Source organism: Salvelinus alpinus, chromosome 6, assembly GCF_045679555.1.
Source record: "Salvelinus alpinus chromosome 6, SLU_Salpinus.1, whole genome shotgun sequence".
Taxonomy (NCBI): domain Eukaryota; kingdom Metazoa; phylum Chordata; class Actinopteri; order Salmoniformes; family Salmonidae; genus Salvelinus; species Salvelinus alpinus.
Window position 1 is genome coordinate 55,107,480 of NC_092091.1, and position 10,860 is coordinate 55,118,339.

The following is a 10,860-nucleotide window of genomic DNA, read 5'->3' on the forward strand; positions in this document are numbered from 1 at the left end:
TTTAGTTTGTTTTTATCAGACATAAATAATTCCAGGTGAGCGCCAAAGGTCATAGCTTTATGGGGGGGGGGGGGGGGCTAAATGTCTGTCAGCTCAACCACATTCCTGGTTATTTCCTGATAGTGTAGCTTACTGTGGACCAGTAGTTATGTTTCACACATCATCAGACACAACATGAAGTCAGTACAGTAGACTCAACAGAACAGATTTTACAACAGAATTTCGTTTTTTGTATTAGCATATGAATAAAATCCTTACTTATTAGCTTCCTGTGTATTAGCAGTTAGGTCTCACACTTCAGCAGATACAACATGAAGCCATTACAGTAGACTCTTGACAAGTTCACACTCACTACTCGGGAACCAAATGAAAATATGCAAAGGTGAAGAAAATGCCATAGCACACACAACAACCCATGTCGTTTTTTTGTCATCTTCCTCTATTGACACTTCCCTGGGAGTGACATCTACAGCAGATAGTCACAGAGACAAACACACACAGAGACAGACACACAAAGAGACAGACACACAGAGAGACAGACACAAGGCAGAGGCAATTAGAACACAACAAATCCACAAAGATATGCTTTATTGACAACAAAATCAACATTTTGCAATGGCCATCTCAGTCTCCTCTCCGGACTTGAATTCCATTGAAAACCTGTGGTTTGTATTGAAGAGGGCAGACCATACGTGCAGATGAAGGATATCAAGCATCTGCAAAGATTCTCTATGGAGGAATGGTCTAATATCCCTCCCAATCTCATAAAACATTTTAGAAAAAGTTTCAGTGCCGTTATCCTCACAAGGGTAGTTTTGCAGTGTTAACCCATTTAATCCCAAATTTTTCCCAGACATGAAAATATCCAAATCAAGTGTCATTAGTAACCCTTTGAAGTAATCAATCATTCTTTTTTGAAATTTTAATGGAAAAGTAGGTGAAAAAGTGTGTTTTATGGTCGGTCACAATTGTGACCGGTGGGATAATGTTACGTATACTAAATTAACATATCTCTCCTATGCAGTTATCAAAGTTCTTATAAATCCCAACCCAGTTATTAACACATTTAAAACTCTGTCACTGGCAGTCCCCAGCATTGCCTCTAGAATGCCCCGTCACGTTCTAGTGTGACTATTTTACACATCAAAAACCCTTATACAACACGATATGAACACTGAGAGCAAAGACAAAAAAACAACCATCAGCGTATTTCAACATTGTTAATTTATTGTAACATACATTGTAACACTGTTACTTTAGTGCAATATTCATTGTAACATTGTCATTGTGACATTTTAGTGAAACATTCACTAACAACTGTATAGCAGTCGTGTGATTCATTCCCACTGAACATAAAGGTAACATTTAGGATAGAGGTAGCCTGTAGAATATGCATTCAAGTAGAGACCTACACTGAACATAAAGGTAACGTTTAGGATAGAGGTAGCCTGTAGAATATGCATTCAAGTAGAGGCCTACACTGAACAAAATACAATTATTTATATAAAAAGCGCCACTGCACAATGAGTGCTTATATATATATATATATATATACACATCATAGAGGTAGGCTTCAGAACCAAGTGCAAGATTAGTTTGTGCATAACTATTTTAAACTGTGATGAGTCAGACCTACTGTCATACAGTATGTCTTGAATCAATTGACCTTCTTTTCCAAAAACATTTCAGTCATTTTGATTGTCTTTTTTGTCGACTTTTCCTTTCTTCCTAGAGTCCGTTGTACTGCTTCTCCTCACCCTTTATCGACTTTTCAATTTTTCTTTTATTGTCTTTTTCAGCCCTTTTTCATTCGCTCTTATCTCCTTTTCTACTGTCCATGGTATATCTTGAAGCACTCAATGTGCAGTGGCGCTTTGCATTTCTCACATGCATAGGTAGTACGTTTGTCACAATGACGACTTCTCTGGAACCGGTGCATCGTGTTGATTGGCCAGTGAGAAGCTTTGTCATATCTTGCCTGATCTTCAACAGTAGCAGCCAGTAAAGACCTCCTTCCGTGGCTCAGTGGTATCGTGCAAAACTTTTGCATATTTGGGCTGTATACTATGTGTTTTGGAATCACAGCGGTGGCAGGCCTCTTCGATCGTTTGAACACTCAATCTTTATTTTTGGCCACCTGCAGCTTTTCCCTTGGCTCTTCTGGCTGACCCCTATGGCTTGTAGAGGCCCTTGGCTCTTCTGACTGGACCCTCTGGCGGGTAGAGGCCCTTGGCTCTTCATTATCAACAATGGAGGGGGGTGGGGGAGGTTGTGGATGGGGGGTGAGGGGTAGGTCTTCATCACTGATAACATTGTTCCTGTCATGATCTGTTAGCATAGGTTCAGCATATGCATTCAACAGCCTGGCTGGCAAATGGCCTGTCCATAGTCCATATCTGACCCATCGCTATCACAATCACTCAGGACAGCATCTTTCTCATTTTGAGGGATAACTGCAATGTTGCATGCCTTGTCTGGGCAGTCACCTAGATCCAACATATCCCGAACTTGACTCAAAGTGAAACTAAAAGAAAGAACAGAGTAGAAAGTTAGGTAGAACAAGACCTATGTATGTGTATCAGTATGTGTATACCTAGATGCACTGTGATATCCCACGGGTCACTATTGTTGCCGTCAACATGTTTACACATTCTATGACCACACTGAACAAAGTTGAGTAATTGCAAATGCATGTATCAATACTAGACACCTTAAAGATGATGTGTACCAAAAATCTTTGTCCTATCTTTATGTTAACATACTTTACTAACCTTTTGTTTGGGAGCTTTGATGCAGCCATCCTCTTCTCATGGTGCAACCAGGAAGTAAACAGCTCTGGTCATGTGACAATTTACACTAAACATGTGACACTACACATCTTTCATTGAGACCCTTTATTATTTCAATATTTGCTGTAAATGCATTGATACGTCATTCAGTAAAAGATTTAGAGCCTTATAACTAAAAAGTTTTTTACGGTCACTATTGTGACCGATGGGATTAAATAGGTTAAAAACAGGGGCGCCAATCATTTTGACCCCTATCTTTATTCGATTTTTTTCATTACATGTTAAACCAAATATCTTTCTATGAGCAAATGTATTAGTATAAAATATCATAATAAAAAAATGTGGAGCTCAGAATTTGTATTATTTTATACAGTCTTTTTTGCTCATCTTTATCAAGGATGCCAATAATTTTGGACCTGGTTCTTTTTCAACAATTTGAGTTTCTCTACAAATCAAATTTAATCAAAATGTTATTGTTACATGCGCCAAATACAACAGGTGTAGATCTTACTGTGAAATACGTACCTACAAGCCCTTAACCAACAATGCAGTTCAAGAAATAGAGTTAAGAAAATATTTACAGGTTAGTCGAGGTAATTTGTACATGTAGGTAGGGGTAAAGTGACTATGCGTAGATAATAAACAGCGAGTAGCAGCAGTGTAAAAACAAAGGGGGGGGGGGGGTCAATGTAAATAGTCCGGTGGCCATTTGATGAATTGTTCAGCAGTCTTATGGCTTGGGGGTAGAAGCTGTTAAGGAGCCTTTTGGACCTAGACTTAGCACTCCGTTACCGCTTGCCATGCATATGACATGGGTGACTGGAGTTTTTGACCATTTTTTGGGCCTTCCTCTGACACCGCCTAGTATATAGGTCCTGGATGGCAGGAAGCTTGGCCCGAGGCAGGAAGCTTGGCCCTTGTAGACATTTGAGGATCTGGGGACCCTTGCCAAATCTTTTCATTCTCCTGAGGGGGAAAAGGTGTTGTCGTGCCCTCTTCCCGACTGTCTTGGTGTGTTTGGACCATGATAGTTTGTTGGTGATGTGGACACAAAGGAACTTGAAACTCTCAACCCGGCCTCAACACAAGAGTCTAGGTTGGTCTGACTGAATCTGTTATACCGAGGGGACTTGCAAATGTGTGGATGGCACTCACCTGACCACAGAGAAAGAGGGAGTAACTACTTCAACAATAAGGCTTCCATTTTTATTTCCTTCAACTTTTATCTATACAGGTTCTTCTCATTTATGTTTTTAAGATGAAAAAAATTCTGGATATTATTGAGGATTATAAACTGGGTGGTTCGAGCCCTGAATGCTGGTTGTCTGACAGCCGTGGTACATCAGACCGTATACCACGGGTATGACAAAACATTTATTTTTACTGCTCTAATTACATTGGTAACCAGTTTATAATAGCAATAAGGCACCATGGCGGTTTGTAATATATAGCCAAATACCACTGTGGTCTGCTGTGACAACACATACGGCAGACCACAGTGCACACAACTTCATCGCATTACAGCAGACAGTTGATCATTTCACACTCACTACTCAGGAACCATAGCCACAACTACCCATGTCAATTTGTTTGTCATCTTCCTCTGTTGACACTTCCCTAGGAGTGGCATCTACAACAGATAGTCACACAGACAGAGACAAACTCAGAGATAAACACAAATACAGAGACAGACACACAAAGACGGGTTATTCTCATTGATGGGTTTTAAGAAGAGCAGTGTCTGGATATTATTGAGGATTATGATGTTTTAACCACGACATCTGACTGTTTTAAACCTCTAGGTATGGTATTGGCCTAACCCTGATAATGTTGGCCCTTCTGAGAATGAGGAGAGTGCTGAGATGAACACAGAAACAGTATCTCCTCTGAGGCTGGGAATGACCTGTCATGTGAGGACAATAGTCCCTCAATTTGTGAGAAAATGGTTTACCAACACCATGACAACACATACAGCAGACAACAGTGCACACAACTTCCTACATTTTGTCTTTCTTTCTCTCTTTCTCAAATAAAAACAAAATGTATTCATATTTACATCAGCAGATGTCACAAAGTGTTTATACAGAAACCCAGCCTAAAACCCCAAACAGCAAACAATGCAGATTTTTTAATTTTTGTAATTTTTGTTTCACCTTTATTTAACCAGGTAGGCCAGTTGAGAACAAGTTCTCATTTACAACTGCGACCTGGCCAAGATAAAGCAAAGCAGTGCAACAAAAACAGCAACAGAGTTACACAAACAAACGTACAATCAATAACACAAAATAAAATAAAAATAGAAAGCTCTGTGTGTGCAAATGTAGAAGAGTAGGGAGGTAAGCAATAAATAGGCCCTAGAGGCAAAAATAATTACAATTTAACATTAACACTGGAGTGATAGATGTGCAGATGATGATGTGCAAGTAGACATACTGGGGTGCAAAAGAGCAAGAGGGTAAGTAATAATATGGGGATGAGGTAGTCGGGTGTGCTATTTACAGATTGACTGTGTACAGGTGCAGTGATCGGTAAGCTGCTCTGACAGATGATGCGTAAAGTTAGAGAGGGAGATATAAGACTCCAGTATCAGATATTTATGCAATTCGACAGGAGAATTACACCAGAGAAGACAGGAGAATTACACCAGAGAAGACAGGAAAATTACACCAGATAAGACAGGAGAATTACACCAGATAAGACAGGAGAATTTCACCAGAGAAGACAGGAGAATTTCACCAGATAGGACAGACTAGGACTAGCTCCCTGGCACATTGACTTTTGCAGCGTAGATACTGGAGGCTGAGACAGGGGGGGTCGTGGGACACTGTGGCCCCATCCCCCAACCAGGCAGGATATAACGCCACCCACTTTGCCAAAGCACAGCCCCCACACCACTAGAGGGATATGAACAGACCACCAACTTACTACCCTGAGACCAGGCTGATTATAGCCCATGAAATTCTCCTCCACCGCACGAGTCCGAGGGAGTGCAAAATTGGGTGACTCAACCCACTCAAGTCAAGTATAGCAAAAAAGGAGACGTGACGCTACCCCTGGAAAAGCACTAGTAAGCCAGTGACTCAGCCCACATAATAGGGTCAGAGGCAGTGAATCCCAGTGGAGAGAGGGGAGCCAACCAGGCAGAGACAGCAAGGGCGGTTCATCACTCCAACGTCTTGCCGTTCACCTTCGCACCCCTGGGCCAGACTACACTCAATCTTAGGACCTACTGAAGAGATGAGTCTCCTGTAACGACTTAGAGGTCGAGACCGAGTCTGCGTCTCTCGCATGGATAGGCAGACCATTCCCTAAAAATGTATCTCTTTAGGAGAAAGCCCTGCCTCCAGCTGTTTGCTTAGAAATTCCAGGTAAAATAAGGAGGCCTGCGTCTAGTGAATGTGGCGTACGTGTAGGTATTTACGGCAGGACCAAATCAGAGGGATAGATAGGAGCAAGTCCATTTAATGCTTTGTAGGTTAACAGTAAAACCTTGGAATCAGCCCTGGCCTTAACAGGAAGCCAGAAGCTAGCACTGGAGTAAAAGAAAGGCAAATTAAGTCATACAATCAAATTCATGTTAAATACTGACATAACTTAAATACTCCATCTCTCTCTTTCTCTCTCACAGACACACATACAGGCACTCTCACACGCACTCTCACACGCACACCAGTATGCAAACTTGTATTACAGTTTTCCTTGGTTGCTTGAGCACATTTGTCGAAAACAAAATCAACTTTTTCAAAATGACACTCGGCCCAAAACTGAAAAAAGGTGGCCAAAATGACACATTTCATTTGCAGAATGCATTAAGACTCTCAAGACATGAAATACATGGCACACAATCAACTACCTCCATCAAAACATACTGTGCAACTTGTTATGTAATGACCATTTTCTCTACATCAATATACCCTAACAAGGTTAACCCTCTTTTATATGTCTCTGCCATCTATTGATACTATAAATCAAATCAAATCATTATTGTATGCACCATAAAGACAACTAAACATATTATCACAACATGGGCTGTATTCTTTTTTCCTAAAATTATTTTTACCAAAGATGACCAACGCAGAAAGAAAGTCACTCAAGCGTATGAATGTCCAGAAACAAAAAGCTTTATTTGACCTTTTTTCATTTGAACTGAGAGCTGAACGTTCCTCTATGGGCCTCTCTTACCTCTCATTTTCCCTCTCCCTCTTACTTGGTCCATTCTTACAAACAGCAACTCAGAGGTGACCTCTTTTACTCATGAATAAGGACTGATTGAACAATTGTGCAAAGAAGATTTGCACGCGTGCAGAAGTAGTTCACAATCATGCTAGTCATTTGTATCAGCTGTGACCAAATGCTTGGATTTTGTTTGACCTGATTTACTCAACTGACTTCTGCGTTTTTTTTGTAGAGAGTTGTGTTTACTGTTTTGCAAAAATGTGCTTAGCATTTGCATAGTTTGTGAAATCAATGAGAAATGAATTACTGTTTTGCAAAACAGTATATTGTTGTGCTCATTAAGTAATGATGGCACTCAAGTGGACCCCAGTTTCATTAAAAGTGTCTTAGCAATCGAGAAAAACTGTAATACCTTCCTACCTACTTCCTGATAATGTGGCTTCCTGTGTACCAGTGGTTATGTTTCACAACATGAAGTCAGTCCAGTAGACTCAACAACAGAATAGTTTTACAATAGAAGTTGATTATTTTGCACATTACATTTTTTGTATTAGCATATTAATAAAATCTCTACTTCTTATCTTCCTGTGCACCAGTAGTTATGTTTCACACAACGTCAGACACAACATGAAGTCAGTACAGTAGACTAATAAGTGTAAACTCACTACTCAGGAGACAAACACAAATATGCAAAGGAGAAGCTGTAGCCACAACTACCCGTGTCATTTTTTATACCTCCCTATAGGGGTTACATCTTCACACAGATATAGACAGACACACAGACGATACAGAGACAGACACGAACACAGAGACAGACACACAGACGATACAGAGACAGACACGAACACAGAGACAGACACACAGACGATACAGAGACAGAAACGAACACAGAGACAGACACACAGACGATACAGAGACAGAAACGAACACAGAGACAGACACACAGACGATACAGAGACAGACAAGAACACAGACACAGACACAGAGACAGACACGAGGCATAGGCAACGCTATCACTATAACCTGAGACTTAACGTAAAGTACAATTACAGCACATAGTACAAGAAGCATCAGGCATTGCTGAAGATGTCTGAAGCCATCTATGCCAAGCCAGACATGACCAAGAAAGTCAAGTTTGACAGAGGTGAGACGGAGGAGAGGATTGTGGATATCTACGTCAGTGCAGACACCCTGAGAGACCACGAGACCAGCACCAAGACAGAAGATGTAGAACACACTTCAACTAAAGGACCGGGAGACCAGCACACAGGTAACACACACACACACACACACACACACACACACACACACACACACACACACACACACACACACACACACACACACACACACACACACACACACACACACACACACACACACACACACACACACACACACACACACAATATACACACATACTATACACACACATCTTTTTACATGTACATAGGGCCTGATAGCACAGGGAAGAGACCCTTCCTAGCTGTTGCGGTGTGTCTGGGGCTGCTGTGTGTTCTACTACTGGCTGGGATCATAGGCCAGTCTGTCCACTGTAAGTATCGATAAATTGTAATTACTAGAATTAACTGGCAGTCCCATGGGTAAAATCTGATTAGTGAGCAACTTTTCAAGGCCAACTACAGACCAGATACAATAACCTGACTAAAGAGAGAGACCAGCTACAGAGGGAGAAAGAGGATCTTATGGAAAAGTTATCTAATCCGGGTGAGTTTACTTAATACACGATCATAACATTAATTGTACATGTTCAATACCCACAGGGCCGTAGCTACATGAGGACGTTGAGGGGCTGACCTCAGTAACTGTTTCTAATGAGAAAAATGAATAAAATAGATTATTGATCTGACTGAGTTCTAATCGCTCTTCTTTGCAAACGAGTGGAATCAAGAACAGTGGTTTGTTTGTTAAGTTTGCCAACGTCAACCCGGATTTGCATCCTGGATTCGCCTTTTAAGCAGCACTTTCACCACCATCTCAAAGGGCTAACTCCTCCCTCTCGCAGCACAGGCCGAGGGCCTGAGACGTGAAACGAACTACCCCAGCTCGTAGTCCGCTCAAGCAGACACTAGATACGCTGCTGACTGTGTTTGCGAGATGCCAGACAAAAGTACATTTTCAAACCGACCAGCATCTCCTGTCGTGTCTACAGACATAACCCAAAAAATTTAATTTGAATCTTGGAGAATGAGTATAAAACTGTTTAATAGTCGCTTATAGATATGTCAGTCAGTCATGTTTTTCCAATTAACCCCCACAAACACAGTAACAGACAGAGTCACAATCACACAGGTATCCATACAATCAATGCTTTAGTCTTACAGTCAATATGTCACAAACTCATTGCTAAAACACCATGTGAAAGAATTGCTAGAATTTCCATTCATTTGAAATAAATAAGCAATACATTTGTAATGATCTGTCATCATGCCTGTAGGATTATGAAGCAGAGACTTCTATTGCAGTAATGTTGAAGGGCTCTGGGTAGTATTACTTAGCCAGCTAGAAGGATGAAGTAAGACGGTAACGTTAAAAGGCGCCTACCTCAGCAGGAGCAAAAAAATAGGCTACTAAGCTCTCATAATAACTTTGCTTCACAAAGAATAGGCTACTAAGACAGACAGTGAAGTGGCGCTCAGTGGTGAGGCTGAGGAAGGCTGCAGCAGAGGAAACAGAGAGAGAGATGAAGCAAGGCGGAGAGAGGTTAATACACTGGTTCCCAAACTTAGGGTTGGGGTCCCATGTGGGGTCCCCTGACTAAATCTGTATCAAAGAAGTTAGGAACTAAAAGAAAAGAAGATGTGTTTTAATATGAACATATTCACATGGCCTGTCTTCCCTATAGGCCTACATTTAAATGCTCTCAAAATGCAAACAATGCAGGTGTAAAATAGTCCTACATTTCCTTTATATCACTGGTTGTTCTTCTTATCTCGATCACCACTGGAGTTTATAGTTGACCTATTACCCATCTTTTTTAACCACAACATCACTGATATTAACACAGAATCCTTAGTGATATTCAAATCATTAATGTAATGTGATAACATGATCATCTGTGCGCTCCATTGATATCTGTTTGTGCGGAGCTTGATTAGTAATGCCTAGGAATACAAATGTGAACGCAATGTCAGTTGAGAAAAGCCATATCTATGTAAAGAGATGATGAATTATGCAGTTCAACACTACAACTGACTGAACAGTCACTGACGCTACTTGTCAGTGTAACTCATTTCTCATATTCATGTTCTCGTATTCTAATTTCTCGTATGACATTACTATTGTATAGCTACTAGGCTGTGTGTTTGTAGATCAACTGATGTGAATGAATCTACAGAAGCCAAGGTGATAAAGGCTGGGGTCATTTTTGATTGTTTTTGCTGTTCTCCAAATAGCATTTAAAAGTTTCCTTATTACATAGAAATGCAGTACTCTTTGGGAAGTTTCTATACAATTAATCCCGCTGTCTTACGACCTCACTAAAACTCAAACCCTGGTTACAGCCCTGAACGCACACTAAAATGTTGTTTGTATTTTTTCATTAATGAGTGTAGAATAATGAGATGGCAATGAACGTTTTCACTAACCTGTTCTGAAGGCTGGAACAAGTTTGAATCCTGTTGGTACTTCGTCTCTACTAAGAGAAAAACCTGGAGTGAGAGCAGAATGGACTGTCTGGAGAGAGGAGCAGACCTGGTGATCATAAACAGCAGAGAGGAACAGGTGAGAGAGTGGGGGGAGATAGATAAATACATAGAGAGAGTGAGAGAGAGAGAGAGAGAGAGAGAGAGAGAGAGTGAGAGTGAGAGTGAGAGTGAGAGTGAGAGCAGAATGGACTGTCTGGAGAGAGGAGCAGACCTGGTGATCATAAACA

General features: G+C 40.9%; 1 protein-coding gene and 1 long non-coding RNA gene across 4 annotated transcripts in view; one reads left to right on the top strand and one right to left on the bottom strand.

The window, feature by feature from the left end:
• Window positions 1-1,206: 1,206 nt before the first annotated feature.
• On the bottom strand, window positions 1,207-3,011 carry LOC139578905 (uncharacterized). The gene is made up of 2 exons (XR_011675639.1): window positions 2,772-3,011; window positions 1,207-2,524 (listed from the first exon to the last, which is right to left on the bottom strand). It is a non-coding gene; the product is annotated as an uncharacterized lncRNA (long non-coding RNA).
• Window positions 3,012-7,687: 4,676 nt separating this feature from the next.
• Window positions 7,688-10,860, top strand: part of LOC139578906 (CD209 antigen-like protein D) — a 4,474-nt gene continuing 1,301 nt past the window's right edge. Inside the window, exons 1-4 of one of the 3 annotated variants that reach the window (XM_071407038.1) lie at window positions 7,692-8,235; window positions 8,419-8,520; window positions 8,601-8,693; window positions 10,585-10,709. In XM_071407038.1, coding sequence (XP_071263139.1) covers window positions 8,052-8,235; window positions 8,419-8,520; window positions 8,601-8,693; window positions 10,585-10,709 — 504 coding nt within the window. In that variant the 5' untranslated portion in view covers window positions 7,692-8,051. Of the gene's footprint in view, window positions 8,236-8,418; window positions 8,521-8,600; window positions 8,694-10,584; window positions 10,710-10,860 lie in introns of all 3 variants that reach the window. The other 2 variants (XM_071407039.1, XM_071407040.1) reach the window with 2 other exon arrangements.